We start from the raw sequence: 25,638 nt of genomic DNA, 5'->3' as shown, positions 1-25,638 counted from the left end.
AAACATTATGAACATTTTAAAGTTTGAATGAAGTTTCTAGGACAAAGTATGAAGAAGTAGTTAAGGAGACAAAAAACGGGGAGAATAATAATAACTAGAAAGTACATTGCCTGGAGAAAATGTGAGGTTGGCTAGCTGCTGCAGCTGTATGTAACAGCTACTGCTAGAACTACTACGGACCAGGCAATCTCCATGCACCCACCGGCGAAGACCGTGCGTCTCTAGCCCACTCAGGGGCTGAGTTGTGGGGTCTGTGGCGTGGACAGTGGCATGGTGGTGAGGCTCCACCCCCTCAGGTCAGAGCTGGCCGAGGACAGTGTACCCCTCTCTGGGCCACCTACCCGCCCGCACCGGTGAAGACCATGTGTCTCTAGCCCAATCAGGGGCTGAGTTGTGGGGCCCGTGGCGTGGATAGTGGTGGTGAGACTCCGCCCCCTCAGGTCAGAGCTGGTCGAGGACAGTGTACCCCTCTCCGGGCTACCTACCTGACTCCACCGGTTTAGACGGTGTGTCTCTAGCCCACTCAGGGGCTGAGTTGTGGGGCCTGTGGCGTGGATAGTGGCGTGCTGGTTAGGCCCCTCCCCCTTGGGTTACAGCTAGTCGGGGAAAGTACAGTGACCTCCGGGCAATTTCCATGCATCCACCAATGAAGACTGTGTCTCTAGCCCACTCAGGGGTTGAGTTGTGGGGCCCGTGGCGTGGATAGTGGCGTGGTGGTGAGACTCCGCCCCCTCAGGTCAGAGCTGGTCGAGGACAGTGTACACCTCTCCGGGCCACCTACCCACCCGCACCAGTGAAGACCATGTGTCTCTAGCCCATTCAGGGGCTGAGTTGTGGGGCCGTGGCGTGGATAGTGGCGTGGGGGTGAGACTCCACCCCCTCAGGTCAGAGCCAGTCAGGGACAGTGTACCTCTCTCTGGGCCACCTACCTGACTCAACCGGTGAAGACCGTGTGTCTCTAGCCCACTCAGGGGCTGAGTTGTGGGGCCCTTGGCATGTATAGTGGCGTGTTGGTGAGACTCCACCCCCTCAGGTCAGAGCCACTCGGGGACAGTGTACCCCTCTCCGGGCCACCTACCTGACTCCACCATGAAGACCTCCGGGCAGTCTCCTTGCACCCACTGGTGAAGACTGTGTGTCTCTAGCTCAATCAGGGGCTGAGTTGTGGGGTCTGTGGCGTGGTGGCGAGACTCCGCCCGCTTGGTTCAGAGCCAGGCGTGAACAGTGTAGGCCGCACCGGGCTATCCACCTGCCTTCACCAGTGAAGACCGTGTGTCTCCAGCCCACTCAAGGACTGAGTTGTGGTGTCCGTAGCATGTTCAGTGGCGTGGTGGCGAGACTCCGCCCCCTTGGGTCAGAGCCGGTCGTGGACAGTGTAGGCCATGCCGGGCTACCCACCTGCCTTCACCAGTGAAGACTGTGTGTCTCTAGCCACCTCAGAGGCTGTGTTGTGAGGTCCGTGGCGTGGATAGTGGCGTAATGGCGAGACTCCGCCCCCTCCGGTCAGAGCAGGTTGGGGGCAGTGCACTGACATCAGGGCAATCTCCATGCACCCAACAGTGAAGACCGTGTGTCTGTAGCTCACTCAGGGGCTGAGATGTGGGGACAGTGGCGTGGATAGTGGCGTTGTGACGAGACTCCGCCCCCTCGGGTCAGAGCCGGTCTAGGACAGTGTACTGCTCCCTGGATCACCCACATGCACCCAACTGTGAAAACTACGTCTTTAGCCAACTCAGGGTCTGAGATGTGGGGACGGTGGCGTGGATAGTGGCGTGGTGGCGAGACTCCGCCCCCTCAGGTCAGAGGTTGTCGGGGGCAGGTCAGTGATTGCCAGGCCATCCCCATGCACCCCTCATTGGAGACCATGTGTCTATAGCCCACCCCAGGCCGAGCAGTAGCTGTGGAGGTGTCGCAGTAGGTGTTTGTTATAAGTACTGCTAGTACTACACTCAAAAATAGATTAGACCACTCATCATAACTCATAGTTTTATTGAGTTCACGTTGAAAGATGAGAAAATATATTAATATGAGTTTGCAGCCTGAAAAAGAGTGTCATTCTGAATATTTCTTTGAATATAAGGAAAGAAAGAAAGAAGTGAGAAAGAAAGATGGATGGATGGATGGATGGATGGATGAAAGAAAGATGGATGGATGGATGGATGGATGGATGGATGGATGGATGGATGGAAGAAAGAAAGAAAGAAAGAAAGAAAGAAAGAAAGAAAGAAAGAAAGAAACGATGGATGGATGGATGGATGAATGAATGAATGAAAGAAGGATGTATGAAAGAAAGGATGGATGGATGGATGGATGGATGGATGGATGGATGAAAGAAAGGATGGATGAAAGAAAATAAGAAAGAAAGAAAGAAAGAAAGAAAGAAAGAAAGAAAGAAAAAGAAAGAAGGAAGGATGGAAGGAAGGAAGGAAGGATGGATGGAAGGAAGGAGGGAAAGAAAGAAGGAAGGAAGGATGGAAGGAAATATGGAAGGAAGGAAGGAAAGGAAGAAAGGAAGGATGGATGGATGGAATGAAAGAAGGAAGGAAGGAAGGAATGAAGGAAAGAAGGAAAGATGGATGGAAGGAAGGATGGAAGGAAGGAAGGAAAGGAAAGGAAGGAAAGAAGGATGGAAGGATGGATGGAAGGAAGGAAGGAAGGAAGGGAAGAAAGGAAGGAAAGATGGAAGGAAGGAAGGAATGAATATGAATGCTAACACAGTAGTCATAAAAGGGTGCCTGTACAGAGAGCCTGCACGTGTCCCCAAATTCAAATCCCAACTGACACTGTGAGCATCCTCTCATTCACTTCAATGGAAAGACATGTTGGCTTCAGACAGCTCTCTCTCAAAAAGTATAAAGGTCACAGCCTAGATATTGACAGCGTAGGAATCATGAGAAAATGCTGAACATTTTAGGCTATGATATGTCCGTGTAGCTTAAAAACTGTAGGCATGGCGACGAGTTAGAAAAAGGGTAAAAATGCAAAATTAGCAGCTCAAAAGTAGAGTGTGGGCCCATACGTTTCAATGGAGAGCGCAGTTGCCGAACAAATCGTCATACAGCGAAAAACTATAAGTCACACAGCTTAGATACTTACATTGTACGAATCAGCAGTTATGGGAACGTTTCGATATATAATATGTGTATGAGCTGTTAAAACTGTAGGAATAGCGACAAGTTAGAAAAAGAGTAAAAATGCAAAATTAGCAGCTCAAAAGCTAGAGTGCGTTGCCATACGTTTCAATGAGGAGCGCAGTTGCCGAACAAATCGTCATACAGCGAAAACTATAAGTCACACTGCTTAGATACTTACATTGTACGAATCAGCAGTTACATTTTGATGTAAAATATGTGTGAGCTTTCAAAACTGTAGGAGTGCCAGCAGTTTACAAAATGTGTGAATATTTTCAAAGCAACTGCTGCCACCACTCTAAAAACATAAAGTTTCTGAACATTCCAAAAGCAGTTTCAAGCAGTTTCAATGGGACAAAAAATTGATTACAAATTTAAATTTCTTAAAAACTATAACAAATATCAAAAATCTGAATGGTCCGTTCAAGAGCTGAACGTCATGAACATTTTAAAGTTTGAATGAAGTTTCTAGCACAAAGTATGAAGAACTAGTTAAGGTTCAAAAAAGCGGGGAGAATAATAATAACTAGAAAGTACATTTCCTGGAGAAAATGTGAGGTGGGCTAGCTGCTGCAGCTGTATCTAACAGCTACTGCTAGAACTACTACGGACCGGGCAATCTCCATGCACCCACCGTCGAAGACCCTGCGTCTCTAGCCCACTCAGGGGCTGAATTGTGGGGTCCGTGGCGTGGACAGTGGCGTGGTGGTTAGGCTCCGCCCCTTTGGGTCAAAGCCAGTCAGGGACGGTGTACTCCTCGCCAGGCTACCCACCGGCCCCCACCAGTGAAGATCATGTGTCTCTATTCCACTTTGGCTGAGTTCTGTGCTACCACATTAGTTATTATAGGGTGCCTGTATCTTTAAGAGAGGCTGCACATGCACACAAATTCAAAAAAAGCAACAGCTGCCACTACTGTAATTCCAACTGACACTTTGATCTTAGACATGGTCCGCTTCAGACAGCTCTATCGCGAAGTAATTATTATTTACGCTGAGTTATTAACTATGACAAATTTTTAACTTTAAAACATGTAAATAAAACATGCAAATAATGTAATGTAATGTAATGCATTCATCGCCCTGGACCAGGTCTACTGCTGCTACCACTCTAAAAACATAAAGCTAAATAAAATAAATAAAAAACTGAACATTCCAAAAGTTGTTTCCAGCAATTTCAATGGGACAAAAAATTGTTTTAGCTCATGTCATAGCAGGTCGCGGAGAGTGTAGCCCTATATGGGCCACCCACCTGCCTTCATCAGTGAAGACCGTGTGTCTCTACCACACTCAGTGTGTGGTCTGTGGTGTGATGCTACCACTGTAGTCATAAAAGTGTGCCTGTACCTTTAAAGGGATAACACAGTGGTTGAACGTGACACATGCCAGTTATCTTTAGGTAAAATCAAAGTGAATATGTCCATAAATGTTGTTATTGCGTCATATGGCTAATTTCCCCCCCTCCAAGCTCACCTCGTTTTTCAGAAATGATTGACAGGCCGCGGCCCCAACTTCCACACATTTGTTGTTTGTAACCATAGTAATCTCGACACCAGGAAGTGTACTGGCATTTACAAAGTACTTAATATAAGAAACGTAAGATGTCACACTACCTTTTAACCCCCAAACATTATAAAAAAAACGCGGTACCTAACAGGCCATATCCTCGAATTTGCATTATTTGGAAAAAGTAGGATAAAGTTATAACGACGGTGCGTCTCCCCCGCGACACCGAGGAAAAGCACCCCGCAGCCGGCCACGCAAGCTTGGAGGCTTGGCCTATTAGACTAACGTTATAGCTTTCAGCCAGCTACGAACAGTAGCTATAGACCTACTTAGTCAAATAATTGCAACTGTGGGTCTTGCCAGAAGACAGATCATGTATGCGCTGTGAAACCGACATAAATGGCATTGTTCACCAGTCTAACGTTATTTATCTTAGGTGTCCAATAAAGCCAGTTGAACTCTGTAACGTTACTGTTCTGGGTTCAACATGTCAGTTGTGGTGATATAAAGGAATCGAGCGGAATACCACTGCAACTGATTATTAGTCAGACCACTTAAATCATTATAGCTCATTTCATATACAAAGGCAACACAATACGCTTTACAGAAAGGGGGAGAGGATGTAGCCTACTTGTCCTACCCTATGTGGGAGACTGCACGCGTAGCGCAGCGATTCAGTATAATCGATGAGTTGGGAGAGATAGAGGGCCGTGCACCAAGACTCCGTGAGCGCACAGCGGAAAAGGGATAGCCGGAGCGCGGTGGAGTCCGGAGACGTAACAGGTCATGCAGTCAATAGATCTCGTTTTGAATGTTATTGTAATGCCCTCTGGTTATAATAGAATATATCTACTGGAGCTGTTTAATCCCAAAATGCGCAATGCTTCCTGAAGTTGGGTCGGATCGAGGTACTGGGATGATCAACATTCCGTGGAGCAGATGCCACAGTGATGATTAGGCTTACACAACTTTCCGAACGTTTGGCAGAATTACAATTATTTGGTGTGGTAAATTACGAAAGGAAAATAATAACTTCCTTAATATTTTCACCTCCACCCACCCCGAAATGTAGTCATCATTTTATCACAATAGACTATGCGCAGAGCAATACAAGACCTCAGGACAAACGATCAAGTGAAGATCTCATTGTGAGAATAAGCTGTTTTCTATAATAAATACATGACAAAAATCCGCACAGGTACTGTAGGCCTACGTCTTTATTTTCTGAGGTAATTGTTGCGCATACAACATGACAAAATGGAGACATTAGGCTACTTTCTCATAAAACAGGGCGGTGTTGTAACATATTTATAATATCATTAGGTGACGTTGGCTGCAACCTACCCTCCAGGACCTGCACACCTCCAGAGCCCTGAAGCGCGGGACCTGGACCTCCCTAGTCCCAGTATTGGAAATGTAGTTGATCTGGTTACAAGAAAATGGGACAAATTATAAAAGCGATTAGTAATAGCATCATTATTTTGCATATACAAAACAGCATAAATAACAACAACGGGCTATTTATCAGTAAGTCTACATTATATCGAATGTAGTTTGAGCGAGAGATAATCGGGAGATTCTTGGGGAGACAAACTGACTTATAACCAACTTTGACTTCGTAACGTTGCCTATTGGCCTATACAACACAGCACACTCACAACAGTTCTGGTAAGCTATCGCTTAGGAAATCTTACAGCACAGTTTGCACCTGATTAATTCTAATTCCTGCATAATGTTATCAGGGCTATACGGCTAATAGGATCAGAGCTAATTAGTCGCGTTAACGCTGCTGTAGCTAACAGCTGTCTTAAATCAGATATAACTAAAGTTTGTCCACTAAACATTTAGGGGAAGAGTAAATTAGCTTTAGACTATAACGTTCTACTTACAACTGAACTAGGGCATCGTTGCTCAATGAGCGTGGGCATAATAGCTGTCGACATTCAATGTAAAGTGAGCCATCAAAACAGCAGGCTGTCAATGATGTTGCTGGCCATTGCTAGGCAGTGGAGCCATAGCATAGCTAACGTTAGATTGTGCTAGCTAGCTAACTGGTTTGAGTGGGCGATGTGTCCACACCACCTCTAAAGTTAGACACTTTTTATTTCTTTACATTAATGGTATCAAACTAGGTATTTAGAGATATCAGTTATCCAATAATTTTCATGGTACAAAGTGCTCAGTCAGCTAGCTGGCTATGGTTGGCATAACTTAATTCTATAAGGTACCCTTGTGTCTTGAGCTTACCAATTTTATTATCATAAAAGTCATTATTTTAAAAAGTTGGTAACTTTTAGCTAGGCTAGCTATTGATAATTGGTATAATGTTAATGAATCAGGCTCTTTGTGAAAGTTGTAACAAGGCTGTGTACTTACCGATGGGTGAATCAGTTAGCAATGGCCAAAGAGATCCTGCTCGTGTCCCCAAATTCAAATCCCAACTGACACGAGCAGCCCTTCATTCACTTCAATGTAAAGGCATGCTGGATTCAGACAGCTCTCTCTCAAAAAGTATAAATGTTACAGCTTAGATAAGGACACCGTAGGAATCCTGGGAACTTGCTGAACATTTTAATGTATAATATGTCTGTGCAGCTTAAAAACTGTAGCCATGGCGACAAGTTAGAAAAAGGATAAAAATGCTAAATTATCAACTCAAAAGCTAGAGTGCGTTGCCATACGTTTCAATGAGGAGCGCAGTTGCCGAACAAATCGTCATACAGTGAAAACTATAAGTCACACTGCTTAGATACTTACATTGTACAAATCAGCACAGTTGTGTGAACATTTTGATATATAATATGTGTGTGAGCCGTCAAAACTGTAGGAGTGCCAGCAGTTTACAAAATGCGTGAATATTTTCAAAGCAACTGCTGCCACCACTCTAAAAACATAAAGTTTCTGAACATTCCAAAAGCAGTTTCAAGCAGTTTCAATGAGACAAAAAATATTTTTAAAAGTTAAATTTCTAAAAAACTATAAAAAATATCAAAAATCTGATTGGATCCGTTCAAGAGCTGAACGTCATGAACATTTTAAAGTTTGAATGAAGTTTCTAGCACAAAGTATGAAGAACTAGTTAAGGTTCAAAAAAGTGGGGAGAATAATAATACAGAAAGAAAGAAAGAGAAAGAAAGAAAGAAAGAAATAGTGGGAATATCACAAGTTGGGCTAGCTTCTGCAAGCTAGCCTTGGGCTAGCTTCTCCTACAAAATAAAGAACTGGATAACAATAGTGTGAATGCTCTAAAGCATTCACACTAATAAAGAAAGAAATAGTGGGAATATCACAAGTTGGGCTAGCTTCTGCAAGCTAGCCCACCTAATAATTTTGCATATTTGTATGCATATGATACAGGTATGACCCTGCATGGGTGTGATTGTCTTTCAGTGGATTACAGGTCTCTTTCTCTAATCCTCTCTCCATATCTGTGCTATGATAGGCCAGTCTGATGGAGCTGGAGGCGGAGCTGTCTCACATGCAGGAAGTGAGTGGGCAGCAGAGGAAGCGCATCGCTGATGTTCTCAACGGTCTAATGAGGGATCTGAGCGAATTCAGCACCATTGTTGGCAACGGAGAGATCAAACTGGTGAGTGTGTGAAGCCTCCTATCAAAGAGGAAGAATGAGCGTGGCTATGAGCGTGGCTAAAGTTAGGAATCTAACAGGCTAAAGTTAGGAATCAAACAGGCTCCTGCATGGGAGTTGGACGCTTAATTCACTACACTACCGAGGAACTTGAAAGTACAGGATGTCATAGTGTGTTTGTTCCTATGGAATCTCTCCCGTACTTCCAAAAAAAGGGGAAAGGAGAGTGAAATGAGGGAGAGGGATGGAAAGGCCGAACGTAAACGTATGAAAAAACCCACAGGCTAGCAGAGGGTGTGGGTATGGCTTCTCAAAATCGTCCCTGCCGGGGCCTTGAACCCCAATCTCCTGTGTGGGAGTCCGATGCTTTCACCGCTACTCTACTTGTCCAGTGGAGATCAGCGGGTTGATTTTGGTGTCCGCCTTTATTTGGTGTGCTGGGACTACTGCCTCTTGTGGTGCCAACAGAGAAATGCAGGTCAACATTGACCTGAGTGAGGGAGGGAGGGAGTGACAACCGGACGAACACTATCCTAGGTGCTGGCTTACAGCCACGCACAAAAAGGCAGAAGGCAAGGCAAGGCAAGTTTATTTTTTATAGCACATTTCAGCCACAGGGCAATTCAAGGTGCTTTACATGAGACATTAAAAGCATTAAAACAAAAAGCAAGACATTATAGACATTTAAAACAAAAGGCAGGACAAATTAAAAGCATTAAAACAAAAAGCAAGTCATTATAGACATTTAAAACAAAAAGCAGGACAAATAGAATACAGGAATAAAAGTTACAGTGCAGTATACAGATAAACATAACTCCTCTTAGAAAGCAGTGGCAAAAAGAAAAGTCTTCAGGCTTGTTTTAAAAGAACCAAGAGTTGCAGCAGACCTGCAGTTTTCTGGAAGTTTGTTCCAGATATGTGGGGCATAAAAACTGAACGCTGCTTCTCCATGTTTTGTTTTAACTCTGGGGACAGAAAGCAGACCTGTGCCAGACGACCTGAGGGGTCTGGATGGTTCATAGCATATGAGCAGATCAGAAATATATTTTGGCCCTAGACCATTCAGTGCTTTATAAACCAACAGCAGTATTTTAAAGTCAATTCTTTTATAGACAGGAAGCCAGTGTAAAGACCTTAGAACTGGTGTGATATGCTCTACTTTCTTAATCTTAGTGAGGACTCGAGCAGGAGCATTCTGAATCAGCTGCAGCTGTCTGATTGATTTTTTTAGAAAGACCTGTATACATGCCGTTACAGTAGTCGAGTCTACTGAAGATAAACGCATGGACAAGTTTTTCCAAATCCTTCTGGGACATAAATCCTTTGATCCTTGATATATTCTTCAGGTGATAGTAGGCTGACTTTGTAATTGACTTAATGTGGCTGTTGAAATTCAGGTCTGAGTCCATGACTACACCAAGATTTCTGGCTTCGTTTGTGGTTTTTAGCATTACTGATTGAAGTTGAGCACTGACTTTTAATCGTTCTTCTTTGGCTCCAAAGACAATTACTTCAGTTTTATTTTTGTTTAGTTGGAGAAAGTTCTGGCACATCCAGTCATTGATTTGTTGAATGCACTTACTCAGCGCTTGTATGGGATTATAGTCTCCTGGTGATATAGTGATATAAATGTGTGTGTCATCTGCATAGCTATGGTAACATATTTTGTTGTTTTCCATAATTTGAGTTAGTGGGAGCATGTAAATGTTGAACAGAAGAGGCCCCAGGATGGAGCCTTGGGGAACTCCACAGGTCATTTTTGTCAGCTCAGATTTGTAATTGCCTATAGACACAAAATAGTCCCTGTCCTTTAAGTAGGATTCAAACCAATCTAACACTGTACCAGAAATTCCCAGCCAATTTTCCAGTCGGCCTAGTAGTATGTTGTGGTCTACCGTGTCGAACGCAGCGCTGAGATCCAGTAATACTAAGACTGAGATTTTGCCATTATCTGTGTTTAGTCATTAAATACCTTAATTAGAGCAGTCTCGGTGCTGTGGTGTGGTCGAAATCCTGACTGGAAGACATCAAAGCCATTACTTAGTACCAGGAAGTTATTCAGTTGTTGGAAAACAACCTTTTCAATTATTTTGCTTAAAAATGGGAGGTTTGATATGGGCCTATAATTGTTCATTTGTGAGCTGTCTAGAAAGAGATAGGTGTCAAAGTTGAGGACGATTTCAAGTTCTGCTCATTGACTTCCACTGTATTTTTTTTTTTTTAAGTATGGAAGATATAAACAATCTGAAAGAAGTAAAGAGCTGACCATTTTGATATTTGAATGGTTTCTGTAGCTCAAAGTATGAAGGAGTTGAAGGCTGAAGAAAGTTTCAAAATTCCCGCATTGACTTCATTTGTATTAAAAAAATAGTTGATAAAAGCTGAATATCTTGAAAAGTATAAAAGATATTAAAAAATCTTAAAGACGTCCCATTGTGTCCTTAAAGTGCTGAACATTTTGATACTTTAATGATTTAAGTATCTCAAAGTATGAAAGAGTTGAAGAGAGAAAAAAAATGTACTGAAGAAGTAAAAAGAAAAAGAAACTAAAAAGAACTGGAACCATTTCGAACACAGCTCTTGTTAGCTCTGTTAGCCTACTTGTCTAAGGCTACAGCAATGGGTCAATGAGTAGTATTACTACTCTCTCTATGGGCAAGCGAGCGGTATTGCAGAATGACTGAGTCAGTGCGTTGAGATCCCGTATAAGCTTACTACCCCCAAGGGCTCCCCACTGTAACTTTCACACTACCTCGACAAACACCCAATAGATGTCTTACCTCCCTCTAGTTTTCTCGTCAGTCTAGCTATTCTATTCTATCTAAGAATGGTCCTCATTCCTGAACACAGTTAAGAAAAAGTTAAGAAGAAAATTCTTTTTAAGAAGAAAATTCTTCTAAATCCACTTACAAAGTTCCCGGGACAATTCTGGCATTCCTGAATGGTTTCTTATCTGGGATTTGTCTTATCTAAGAACAGGATTTAAGAACACGGAAAGGCAGTCGTAGGTAGGCCAGATTGGAGTGCGGCCATGTTCGCAAGGGCTGAATTTATGAGAAATCCAAGGTGATTGCGTTCACATCAATTCTACAGATATCCTAGGCTTGAAATAGCCTAATAATAATAATAAATACAAGAATATTTGTATCATTTCCAATTACGTTTCACATTTATAGTCATGATTCTACAAGGCATCGTGGTGTCCTAAAATAAATAAAAGCGCTACCCAAACACTGCAAATGGCAGTGATTAAATAAATAAGCACTAAACTGAGACTCTATACTCAGACTCAGCACAACAGCACCTTATATTCTATAGTTGTCAGAATGGACACATCTACATTCTGTAAATAAATGTGAATATCCATATCTAAAACATATCATATGGGCCTACATAATATAGATGGGACATATCAAGATCCACAAGTATCCTACTCATGCATTTTACTAAACTACAGGTCTGCTCTCAGCACATCCCATCCCTTTCATGTAGGCTATATTGCATATTTTGCATTTTGTATTAAAAGTCCATATACCGTCTTGTTAGGGCCCGAGCACTGGCGGTGCGAGGCCCTATTGAAATTGTAAGGATTATTATTTTCCCTTCTTCTACCTTCTTCTCCCCAAACAAATGCCTTTTTGGTGGCCTAAACATCGATGAAAACGCATGAAATTTGATATTTCATGGGTGACGGAAATGGGCGTGGCAAATCGGTTCAAGAGCACCCACTGGAAAATTTAAAATGGCAAGCCCCACCTTTCAGTTTGATGTAGGCGAACGAAATTCGGTGGGCATATGTAGTTCATCGAGACACTAAAATGTCTCTTGGAACTATACCCAACATCCAACAGGAAGTCAGCCATTTTGCTCTTAATGTGCCATTTTTTCCTTGTTTTTACCATTTCCATGCCTCATACTTTAACGAACTCAGATTTCATCCGATCAACTTCATATTCGGTCAGCTTCATCTTAAGACCTTTGTGATCAAAGGTTATCAAAAAAATTGAGTTTTCACCAAACACCCTTGCTGTGGCGCCCTGCCAAATTTTGACATTTCGCCATAAGACAGCAAGTCCTCATAACTCATGCGACCTTCATGAAGCATGAGAAATATTGGACAAATTGGATAATGTATGGAGATACATTATCCAATTTGTCCGATATTTCAGATGCTTCATGAAGGTCGCATCCTGAACACATCTATGTGTCAGTATTGCGTCATACTTATAGCGCCACCGATTGGTGAAACAGGAAGTCCTTAAAACTCCTACATAAATTATCCGATTTGCACGAAATTGCTGACGCTTCATGAAGGGCACATTCTGAACACATCTATGCGTCGGTATTGAGTCACACTTACAGCGCCACCTACTGGTGAAACAGGAAGTACTCATAACTCCTACATATGTTATCCTATTTACTCCAAATTGGTCAGGGTTGATGAAGGTCGCATCCTGAACACATCTATGCATCAGCATTGAGTCATACTTATAGTGCCACCTACTGCTTACAGGAAGTCCTCATAACTCTTTTTATTTTTTTATTTTTTTTTAATTTGTAATTTTTTATTGAACAACTATCCCTTTACAAAATTTGCAATACTTTTCACACAGTCATACAAGGAATATATCAGACACATAAAACTTTTAAGAATAGAGAGAAAAATAGGAGGGGGAAAATAATAACAAAAACAAATTAACAAAAAAGAAAAAACAGAATATACAAGTAAAAGAGAGAAGGAGTACTAGGGATCCTCAGCAAGTTTTAGAACCTCAACTAAGTTACAAAGTTTCAAGGCATTATTTTTTAACATAAACTTCAAAGATCGGAAATAATGACACAGTTCTTTGTGAAATACATGGAATGTCGGCAGAGACTTCAAGAATCTATTCTTATGCAAAAAGAACTTTCACAGAATAATGACATTAACAGCTAAGTCTTGCGTTCTATCTTCCCTAAATAAACCATAAATCACATTTTCTCTTGTCAAATCACCGAAATTGTCAAACTTAGGATACAGTCAGTAATGCACATCCTCCCAAAAGGCTCTAACAAATTTACACTCCTAAAATATATGGTCGGTAGATTCAAGGTAGTCATCACAGAAACAGCAATTCCTGGTATCCATATTAAACCTATGACTAAGAAATTCCCCAGAAGGGTATATTCCATTAATAATTTTAAAATGGACTTCCTTCGCCTTTGGTGTAATCGGAAAAATAAAAAATGTACTTCTCAATTGTTCAGCTTCTGGTTTGGAAAGGATATAATTTTATAACAAAGAATTTCTGAATTGTAGAATTAGACAAGTTTAAACTAGCAAGACTAAATCCATTCACCAAAATATAGTCCTCATAACTCCTACATACATTATCCGATTTATGCCAAATTGCTTACACTTGATGAAGGTCGCATCCTGAACACATCTGTGTGTCGGCATTGAGTAATACTTATAGTGCCGCCTACAGGTCAAGCAGAAAGTCATCATAACTCCTACATACATTGTCCGATTTATACAACATTTCTCACGCTTGATGAAGGTCGCGTCCTGAACACATCTGTAGGTCAGTATTGAGTCATAGTTATAGCGCCGCCTACAGGTCAAGCAGAAAGTCATCATAACTCCTACATACATTGTCCGATTTACACAACATTTCTCACGCTTCATCAAGGTACCGTCCTGAACACATCTATGTGTCGGTATTGAGTCATGCTTAGAGCGCCACCTACTGGTGACAGGAAGTTTCTCTCAGTACTGGACACCGAAATAGCGCACCCTTAAACGGTGCCGCACCCCAACACGCGTGGGGTGCAAGGGCCCGCTCACTGCTGCTCGCAGTCCTAGTTTTGTATTGTTTTTTTTCCCACTTTGCTTAAGCTTAGTGTGCACCTTGTAAGAGCCAGCGGACAAACATCTCACTGCTCATTTTACTGGTATGTTGCGTGACGAGTAAAACGTCGAATTTTCACATGAACTTGAACATCAATCAACTTTTTCCGCGCTGTCTGGGGATTCTTGTGTGCACACGACCCTGTAGTAAGGAGCTGGCGGGGCGTTTATGTATGCAAATTCAGGTATACGAGAACGCGCATTCAACTTAAAGGACAATGCTAGTTTTTGACAACCTGGACCTTATTTACGACATATTATAAGACGTTTGACTCACCGAGATCACTTTGGTGTAGTTCGGAGGCATGTAGAAGAAATTTAAAATCCAGCGCGAGCCAGTATATCCATGTAATGGCGGTGGTCGGGGCACTTAGAATGCAGTTTCTAAAAATCTATTTTCTGCCGCGAAACGGTTGTTTTCATCAATCTGTCTTGATGAATCGCTAGTTGTGCTTACATAGAGCATAGGCCTGTTGTGGTTTTCACATGCCATGATCTTTAGAAACGTCTTTTAAACGAAATAGCTTCCTCACTTGCTCCAGCACTAATGCGCACAGCGCGCAATCGTTGCTCCAGCACGCTGTGCACATGCGTGCTGGAGCAAGTGAGGAAGCTATTTCGTGTCTAAAGACGTTTCTAAAGATCATATTACAGAGGCACGTGAAATACCACAACAGGCCTATGCTCTATGTAAGCACAACTAGCGATTCATCAAGACAGATTGATGAAAACAACCGAAAAAAACAACAGAAAATAGATTTTTAGAAACTGCATTCTAAGTGCCCCGACCACCGCCATACATGGATATACTGGCTCGCGCTGGATTTTAAATTTCTTCTACATGCCTCCGAACTACACCAAAGTGATCTCGGTGAGTCAAACGTCTTATAATATGTCGTAAATAAGGTCCAGGTTGTCAAAAACGAGCATTGTCCTTTAAGAAGGGGAGCACAGCTGAGAACACTTTGGTGGTTTAAGAACACATTTCCACGCGTTCATGAATCCGGCGGGGATCTTTCTTAGGGTTGGTCTTACGAAGTTTGTAAGAAAACATTTAAGACAGTTAAGAAAATGTTCAGGAATGAGGTCAATGGGCCCCATTCACCAATATCTTCTAAAGTTCTGTTCTTAAATTTGTTCCTAAGAACGTTTCTAAGGAAATCTCCTGTCTGATTCACGACGTGTTCGTAAACCGCTGGAAGATTTTGCACCTGCCTTCTCTTAATGGCAAATCTCAAGTTCAAAGCTCGTGGCCGCTCACCTGAATTAGCATAAATAAACTCCCCACCAACCCCATATAAGGATATGCATTATGCAACTATACCCAGCAAACATTTTGATGTCGATCAGCCGTCTAATCCAGACGTCGATATCGGGTCTAATAGAGGTGCTGAAATGAAAGTTTTTCTGAGGTCGTTTTCTGACGTCGTTTTGACCACCTTATAGACAAGATAAATCCACGTCATTTTAACGTGATATAGACGACATGAAAATTAGACTACCTAGCCTCCCTGGTATCCCGATTCCGTGCTCACACATGCCTGGTGATCGGTGGAGAGGAAATCTTCATGGAGATCGATATGTGGAGGGCTCACTTTCTGAAGTCTTTTTCCGCACGTCATCTAGACAACTCATAGACATCAGTCCACCATTATAGACATTTCAACCAAATACTATAAAATAGGCTACCAGTTCAGTCCCATAAACCATTTAGGTTCACAGGAAATGGAGAATCATCTCAATGGTGCAACTGGAGAAACACCCTAGTAGTCCTGTCATGTAATTCAGAAATACCTGAATTGCAGCCATGCATGGTATAAACTACACCAAATTCAGAGATCATATCTATAGAAAACGAATAGCCTATTTGGCTAGACAGAATACTTAAGCATAACAAATGGCCAAGACGGCATTCTGGGTATAGTAGTGCATTATTTCAAGCACCTGGAAATATTGAATGATTTTTAGTGTGCTCTACAAATAAAGTGCATTATTGTTATTAATATCGCTATTATTATTATTATTATTATTATACATTAGTAAACATTATAAATTAGACATTATTATTATTATTCATTAGGCTAAGAGACAATATTATTAATTGTTAACATTGCAATTATTACCATTGCCATTATTAATATTACTAATCTATTAAAACACCAGAAAAAAAACTTTACCTCAGCCTCACCGGGGTAATGAAAATCCTGGGGGTATTTGTCAATTATTAACATTACTAACAACACACCGTACTCCCTGACACACACAGCGTCACCAGGGCAATGATAATCCTAGGGGTCTAGCAAAGCCTGCACAACAGAGACCTCTGCATGTCATAGGCCCACTGCATACTCTGTAAGGGGCTATACCAAACAATCATGACCAAAAAAATCACAACCAAAACATTGAATCAAAGTAAAACAAAAACATTGAATCAAAGTAAAAAAACATTTAATCACAGCAAAACTCCCCTTCCCCCACTCCTCTCCCTCCCTCCAATCCCCCCCTACCTCCCATCCTCTCTCCACCCCCCTCCAATCCGACCTCCCTCCCCTCCAATCCTCCCCCCATCCACTCCAATCCTCCCCCCTCCCCTCCAATCCTCCCCCGCTCCAATCCTCTCCCCCCCACAATTACACTTTGTGGGACCCAAAACCCATCCTCCCAGTCCTTGCAGGTGCATGTTTCAGATGTAGACCCACGGAAGCTTCAATGTCTGTGTCTGTATTGGCAAGAACAGTTTACCAAACTCAGTAACCAGATGTTCAACAGAACCAGCAGATCTAAGATAATAACCTGGACGGTCATCTTGTGAGTCAGGAGCAGGAACAAAGGGATGGGGCAGAGCCGGTGGGGCAGTGGCAAAGGTGTGATCAGGGGTCACAGAGACACCAACTGGAGGGTGAGACACAGCAGGAAGGTATGACACAGGGAAAGCAACCATACGGTCAATGGAAGAGGGCCCGGAGGGAGGAGTGTCAGAAGAGTAATAACCTAGAGGGGCCGATGCTTGAGAAATCAAAGGGGTTGGTTGGAAAGGGGCTAAAGGCAAGGCAGTTGTCACTTGAGACATAGCAGGCGCAGAGGTGACAGATGAACAATCAGCAGGAGATGTGAATTGTGACGCTGGAGGAGAAGGGGGTGTGGCTTGAAACAAGGAGGTTGGGTGTTGGGCAGCAGCTAGTTGAACCTGAGATGTTGGGACCGGAGGAGGGGGGGCCGGAACAGGGGCTAGATGAGGGGCGAAGGCCTGCTGAATAGGGCCTGGAGCAGGGGCTGGTTGAGGCTGGGGGCCCGCCGCGTGTGGATCAGGAAACAGCCTACATGTGCCTAGCAGATCATTATTATCTGATGGAGGAATTAATGTCTCAACATCAATAGCTTCAGCAGTGGCAGAGGTCTTCCTAGCTGCCTTTTTATTGCGGGCAGTTTCAGATCAAGAGAGTTATTGACAGTCATTATTTGCAAGCTTGTCCCTTCACTTCTCCTAGCAACTTAACAGATAAGGTACCTGACACAGGGGGAAAGTCACTATATTTAGCCCATAAAGCAATTTGTTCACAAACAGAAGGACCACATTCCATTGCAACAATCCTGGCAGCACCAATTAAAACATCTTGCTTTGGTGTACTAGGAGTAGTGCCCATTTTCAAAAGAAAGAGAATAACTAACAATGAGAACAAAATAGATCAAACTATTTGAAAATTACAATAAATAAGACTAGACACGTTCACGCAACCAATCACTGCTGTGCTGAGAGATGTGGGGTTTTTTTTTTTTTTTTTCCTGTAGCTTTTTTTTCTATAACAAAATGGAGGACCCACAAAATGGTGGACCACGAGGGAAAACAGGAAGTCTCTCACTTTTTTTTCTTTTCACACAAGCAGCGAAACTGGAAGTCAACACGTGTGCACAAAGTAAGATTTAAACCAAGGACTAACATGTGGTGGACTAGCTAACATGCGGTGAACAAGCTAGTATGTGGGAGCTAGCATTGAAACAATAGAACAACGAGCTAACATATGGTTGAATAAAGGATTCAACCTAGAGGACAGCTAGCATGAACGGAAAAAGAAGATTAGCCAGCATAGAGCGCAGCCAGCATCAAAATTAATCACAGAAACGTATACAAAACAAAGCCAGCACAAAAGCAGACACAAACACAACCACAGAACGAATCCAGCATATACACACACTAAACAAAAACCCATAAAACAGGATCTCAAATCCCAATACAAGAACGACAACCTAGACAAACAGAACTCAAACAAAACGAAACAAAGGCCTCCTGGTCGTATTAAGCTCAATCATCCCGGGGTTATATTTATATAAAGAGAACTATTTGAATTACAACAGCCATCTCCGAGTCGTGCTCTTCACAACTGGAGTAAAAACAAAAATAACAAGCCTAAGAATGCCAGGGCTCTATCGAGTCGAACAACGCAACGACACGTATCTCAAAACAAAATGTTGCAAATGATAAGGCTTTTCGAGTTTATGAACGTTTTCAGTACTGTAAGGTTTAAGCACATGAACGTTTTAAATGCATCGCTTTTATCAAGCGGGTATTCGGCAAAAGCCGATTAGAGCAACAACCAGTTAGGCTACACAAGAAGCTTCACATACAAACAAGACATATTTGATCAAACAACCGGCTCGAAGAAAACTATGGTCAATGCAGAACAAACAATGCAGGACCACTTATAAGAAGATTCGACCAACGTACTAGCTTTTCAGCGAGCTACGGAACAGCAGGCTACGACGGTACCCCGGAGTCGTTCCGCAACTATAAAGTTGACGTGGGCCCACGTTCCTCTTCCAGAGCTCGCTGAAAAACCGGCAGATGTCCAGAAAGAGAAAGTAACTTTCAAAGTCTCTCTTTTTCCTCGTCGCCAAAATTATGAAAGTATTTATATACTTGGTTTAAGGTAGATTTCAAAAGAACACGCGATGTGGTCGATTCAAGCTGGTTTCAAACAAAAGACAATAGTTTTATTCTGTTACGATTTGCAAAAAGGACTCAAAACAGGAAGTGTATCCTGGTCAAGAGTACTGGGACTCTGTCGTGCAGTCTCTTTTATAACTTCGTATAGAGGGAGGTGATGGGCACTCAGACAAAGGGTAAAGGGAAGTGACGTCACAGACCAAATGTTCTATCTAAACAGAGGGATTATCTGGGAACGGATGAAAAGGAAGGTTCACAGAGGTCTGTAGGAAAACAATAAGAAACAACTTGGAAGTAACACATTGGTGATACTTGAATTTCCTTAACAATGCGCAGGTATGAATTCATATAGCATCGCTCTGATATGAATGATAAGACAGCTGTGGTTGACATGGCATGGGCAGGTGCAGTAGGTGAAAATTGGTACTTGTGGAAGGCTACATTGTGGGCGAATTCCTCATAGGCTACAGGAGGAAATGCCGAAATAGGCTACTGTAGCCTACATTTCAGCCCCTATCAGTTACATTGTTGATACATAGTAGTACTGTTTTTATAACAGGCTACGGTTTCACTAGGCTACAGTGCGTTCACAACAAGTCTGAATTAATATCTGTAGGCTATAACAGTGTAATGAACTTACACTACTGTCAAATCACATTTTCTTATCATTTCACTATCAGAATCCGGTCGATATGAAGTCACGTGAATGACAATATGAAGTGACTTCATATTGACACTATTCTGACATGATAATGAAATTATCACTGAATTAGATAATATAATAACACAATATATATTGTGTATTATATTGTATATATTCTAATTCAGTGATCATTTCACTATCATGTCAGAATGGGGTCAATATGAAGTCAGGTCCTGACGTGACTTCATATCGACCTGATTCTGACATGATAGTGAATTAGAATATCTATAATATATAATATAATAACACAATATTATATAATCTTATATTCTAATTCAGTTATCATTTCACTATCATGTCAGAATCGGGTCAATATGAGTCAGGTCCTGACGTGACGTCGTCTAGACCTGTATCCTTCGACGGCCGTCGAAGAAATGTTTGCTGGGTAGGGTCGTGCACAGATGTCACTTCTCTGAATGAATACCGGTCATTCGCGCCCTCGACTCGCCAGCTTTTCGATAGCATAATGGTTTAGGTGGGGTTGTGTCAAGTGCGTTAGCAAGTCAGAGGACTGCAAGTCGAATCCAGCGTGGGCAATTAAAATCTGATTTTAATTCAGCCAAGTAGGCTTCCTACTATGAGGAAGTTGCCTTGGTGCATAAACATAGTGAGGCAGAACAGTGCAAAATGTCAACGTGATAGAATACATAATACATAATATAAAATACAGTCTACAAAAATGTAGGCTATTAAATAGCCTACACAGCTGTCAACGCTAGCAGTTGACAAAAGAGGTACCCTACTTATCTGATCTTATCTACATACTGTATAGAAATCGTCCTTATTGTGTCATTTGTAAATTGAGTATTAGAGTTTATCTCTAATGACCATAACCTTGGAGCCGGCAGCAACATTTCACTGTGACTGGACATTAGGCTGCATGTGACAAATAAAGGAATCGTGAATGTTTAATCTTGAGGAGAGATATGCAGGCCACTGGAGGGGGGCCGGCGTGCCCACCGTTGTCCGAGTTCGACCAACGCGTTGGTGTCATAATAGGGACAACAGCACTGTTGGGTGTGCGCGCCGCTGATATGGATACAGACACCAGGGACATGGACTACCACCCCCTTTCCGGAGCAGACTCTCCATCTAGCGCACTAACACACATCCAACTGTATTATTGAGGTGACCGCAATCACCAATTGATGAAATGGTCATGGATTTGTTGGTATTATATGTAGGCCTATACAGCGAAATCTCACGGTGCTTTTGCAGAATGGTTAAAAAATTAAAACAAAACACAACACTCATTAATTTACACCAAAATCACAAATTATTAGGCTAACACACAATCGAAATATGTTATCGACATCTTCAAGACTGATCAACACTAATAACAAGCAATTCGGAGCAAAATGATTTAAACAATGGCATATCAGATATTCTGACGCATACGTTTGCAATGGAAATTATGGTTATGATTAGGACACATTGGGAATTATGGAAATATAATTATATCTCAATCATATATCATCCAACTGTAGAATTGAGGTGACCACAATCACCAATTTTGCATAGTCTACATTTCCGCACTCAAATGGCCTACTTGAGACAGTGGGCCTCATTCACCAACGAAGTAAAGAAGTTCTTAAGAAGCATTTCTTCTTAAACTGTACTTACTCCATTTCTAAGAAAATTCTGGCATTCACCAATGGTTTCTCATCTGGGATTTGTTCTCAGCTAAGAACAGAATATACGAACACTGAATAGCAGTTGCAAGTAGGCCATTTGAGTGCGTAAATGTAGACTATGCAAAATTGGTGATTGCGGTCACCTCCCTTCTACAGTTGGTATATGATTGAAATACAATTATATTTGCATAACGTGTCCTAATCATAACCATAATTCCCATTGTAAACGTGTGCGTCGCCCAGTGAGCATCCAGACGTTTATTAACCGGTTAAAAGACCTTGAAATGACCCATAGACGTTGAGGTTAACACCTGGTGAAATCCCGTTCGAATTGGCAAGTTTTTATACCGGCTACGTCTGGACGGTGAATAACTGTCCAAAAATAAACGTTTTTTCAAAGACGTTGCATCAATGTGTAGCTGGTATAAAAACTTGCCAATTGGAACAGGATTTCACCAGGTTTTAACCTAAATGCTTAATCAACGTCTACACATAGTTGGTATAAAAACTTGCCAATTCGAACGGGATTTCACTGGGTTTTAGCCTAAACACGTCAGTGATACACCCTCCTCCTCCATCGTGGCCATTGCTCAGAACACCTGCTTCCTCAGCAGGGCTTATATGGTCATGGAGGGCCTCACTGGTCCGATCTGAGGAGAAATAGACACATATTACAAACTGAAATTGATACCTGAACTCAAGTGTAGTGTAGTGAAGATAGAAGTCTAGACTTAAGCTTGTGTTCAGACTGCATGAGGTTGTAGCAAACTACATTTCATACTATAATTACGTTTACATTTTTTCAAGCATCCAAAGTGCTTTACAATGGTCTTCTCATTCACACATGTGGAGAGCGGCAAACAAACAGCACCAGCGTCCACTACATTCACAGACCAATGGTGGCTAGATACCATGTAAGCATGCGCCGTGTCGTTCATAAGGACACCTCCAACATGCTAACAGGAGGGGCAGGGATTCGAACCACCAAGCCGTCATTGGACGACCTGCTCCACCTCCTGAACTACTGCTGCTCCAGAACACAGCAGAAAACACTTTATTACCCAGTTGCCTTCCTGAACCCCCTTCCTCCCACGCAGCCTGGGGCCTGCTTGAGGTGGTCCATGATGGCTGCCTTCGCATTCCCCTCGGCCGCCTTATGTGTCAGGACAGCTTCTGCAATGTAGTAAGACAGATAAAGTAACCTCTATAGGGTTACAGTTTCCTCACCCCTCTTAAACAGATTGAGAGTGCTGTCAAAGGGGTCGATTTGTAGAATCATATTTTGTCTGCAACTGAATTTGATCTCATGCAGTCAAGTCTAACCTGACTGCTCTTCCCTTTCCTCTTAGCTAGAGACATCAGGATAATTTATTTACGAAAAAGAACATAAATCTCCTTCAAACATTACAATATATCACATACATCAACGTACATGGATGAAAGAGAAAAAAATCTGCAATTGAAGATAATCTGCGCTTATAGGACATTAAATATTGCATTCCCATGCAACGCAGACACAACAGGAGGATTGTTACTTAGCAATGAGATGTTTCTAGCGTATTTCTCGAAAACGTATTATCAGCAGACAAAACTGAACAGAAATCACACTGCATACCACGACAGATAATGCAGTCACTAAACACGTTATAGAATAAAACAATCTAAATTGACATTAGTGGCTACATTAATTTGGTCGCTAAGTGAGAATGGTCACTAGCTAAACAGCTAACATTAGCTAACGTTGGCAAGCTAGCACTAGCAAACTATGGGTCTGTCCCAATTCAAGGGTTGCATCCTACCTAGGCCGGGTTTGAAGGCTGCTACATCACAGCGGGGCGACAAGTGCTGTCCCAATTCATTCAGCCTACGAAGAGTCCTCCGAATGCAGCCCACAAATGCGGCCTACTTTTGGCGAATTTGAAGGATACAACTGATGGGCTGTGTCCGAAATGCCTGCTACCTGCTACTTGCTATATAGCAGGCGAGAAGTAGCATGCTATATAGTACCTACTACTCCACAAAAACGATATAGCAGGCGAGAAAAATGTAGCATGCTACTTGAGTCAGGTGACAGGAATGCGTGGGTTACGTCGTTACGCTGAGGCGAAAAGGCGTTCAGTTACCCAGACCTCGAACCTGTGGTTAGTTTATATTCTGGTTATATTCTGTCAAATATATATTTCACAGAATCTTAATTTGATGGCAGGTACTTAACAATGCTAATGCACTGCTTACAGCCGTCGGCCATGACAGCTGTCCTGAAAATTTCGCTGAACAGTGACGTAACATCCGGAATAGCATGCTCTAGACTTTGCTACGTTTTTCGCCGTTTTTTTCGACAATATAGCAGGCGAGGTAGCAGGCGAGAATAGCAGGTGAGAGGTAGCAGGCACATTTTTGAAGTAGCATGCTACTTCTCGCCTGCTATATAGCAAGTAGCAGGCATTTCGGACACGGCCATGGATCCTTCGCAGCCTGCCTTCGCGTCCTCCCTCCCAGAATGCATTTCGGTCCGGATGAATTCCTGTACCAGCCGCCATTGCTCGGATTTTAAAACGTTTTTAAACCGCTTTGATGTTAATGTTATTACGTTTTAATAAAATGTCATGCCTGATAGTACCACCATATAATCCCAATATGTGGAAACTTTATCCAAATTACGCCTGTATCTACGAGTTTAAATAGACGATTTAGATAGGCATTTTCTGTGGTATTTCCATAACAACAGGACAGGTCGCGCTAAGTTACCTCAGGACAGGTCGCGCTACCGGCACGCTTGGCACGCGCTTGGGGCTGCCTAGGCAACAAAATAACGAGTTGGGAATCCTCCGTAGGCTAGACAGTCCCATTTCACAAAACGTTTACATCCGGCCTACCTGGCCTGAAGGACGCGACCTACCTGCGACCTAGGTAGGATGCATTCCTTGAATTGGGACAGACACTATGTCAAACTGTGTCACAAAAATAGCTAAAAGTCAATTTAGAGGAGGCAGTTAATACCAAGATCAATATTTACCTGAAAGTAAAGATTTCCCAATTCCTCGCATTGTTCCATCAGAGAGGATCTGTTGCTCGGCACCGGCTGCTTGCGTTCCGCTGTGATGGTTTGAAATGCGCGCATGCGCAATGTGCGTGTTCAAACTATTCAAGGTAGGCTACGCCGCTGCATCAAAGTTCACACATCAATATTCTACCTGTGCAAAAATAAAGCATTATCTTGTAGCCTATGGACGTCTCCGGTGCATCTTTTTCATATTTGCTGCTCTGATAATTATCTTGCTAGCCTACAGGACGTCTGGTGCATATTTTTGGTATTTACAGTTTTTATGGTGCGTTCGTTTGTGGTCGGATGTGGCAAGTCGCAAGTGGCAAAATACCTACTTCCGACCTGTGTGCATTCGAGCTATATACCATTATATCCCAGTTACCTAGTTATATCTAGTGCATTCGAGCAACTGAGGGCTGAGAAACATATCCGAATTTGCGACGAGGAAGTGCGAGTTCATGAGGTGTTTCATTTAATCATTCCTAGTAGCAGGTAGCAATTTGCCACCTCCCAGTTATAAACGAACGCACCATTAATTCATTGTAATAATGCTTTTATGCTTAGTCTAAAATAGGTCTACTGTATATGATAGCCATAAAATAGCTGGGCTATTTGAGCTAAATCACGTCTTTTGCTGTCTGCTAGCAGACATATTGAAATTAGGCTACGTATGCGTGTAGACCACATTTCACCGACCAACAGTCCAACATGATTTCTCTGCTATATCATGTAGCCTATGTATTTTCATAGTTTTATTCATTTTAATGAGGTATTTCTTGCTTGGCTGAAACTGGTTTATAGGTAGGCTATACATCATATAGCTGGGTTCTATCTCAACCAATATCAACGCGATATTGAAAGTCACTAATTCCACTGGTACACTATAATTACCATGTATGTACTCCTACTTGATTTCTCTGCTATATCATATATGTATTTTCATAGTTTTATTCATTTTAATTAGGTATTTTGTGCTTGGATAAAACATATAAAAACGTCATTTAGATGGGCTATACGACAACCAAATATAAACGCGATATTGAAAGTCACTATTGGACTGGTATAATTACCTTGTATGTAGTCCTACTCGAATTCTCTACTATATCATGTATGTATTTTCATGGTTTTATTCATTTTAATGAGGTATTTCGTGCTTGGCTGAAACCGGTTTATGTACTGCCGTCATATAGCTGGGTTAGAT

The 25,638-nt window shown here is 42.2% G+C and overlaps 1 protein-coding gene across 4 annotated transcripts in view; it reads left to right on the top strand.

The window, feature by feature from the left end:
* kif5aa (kinesin family member 5A, a) overlaps window positions 1-25,638 on the top strand; it is a gene marked incomplete at both ends in the record, with an annotated part of 67,796 nt that overhangs the window by 19,909 nt on the left and 22,249 nt on the right. For all 4 annotated transcript variants that reach the window (XM_084445599.1, XM_084445598.1, XM_084445597.1 and 1 more), the window contains one exon: window positions 8,079-8,225. In XM_084445599.1, coding sequence (XP_084301725.1) covers window positions 8,079-8,225 — 147 coding nt within the window. The remainder of the gene's footprint in view (window positions 1-8,078; window positions 8,226-25,638) is intronic.

Source organism: Borostomias antarcticus, assembly GCF_949987555.1.
Source record: "Borostomias antarcticus genome assembly, chromosome: 11".
NCBI lineage: Eukaryota > Metazoa > Chordata > Actinopteri > Stomiiformes > Stomiidae > Borostomias > Borostomias antarcticus.
This window is presented reverse-complemented; position numbering and strand designations above follow the sequence as displayed.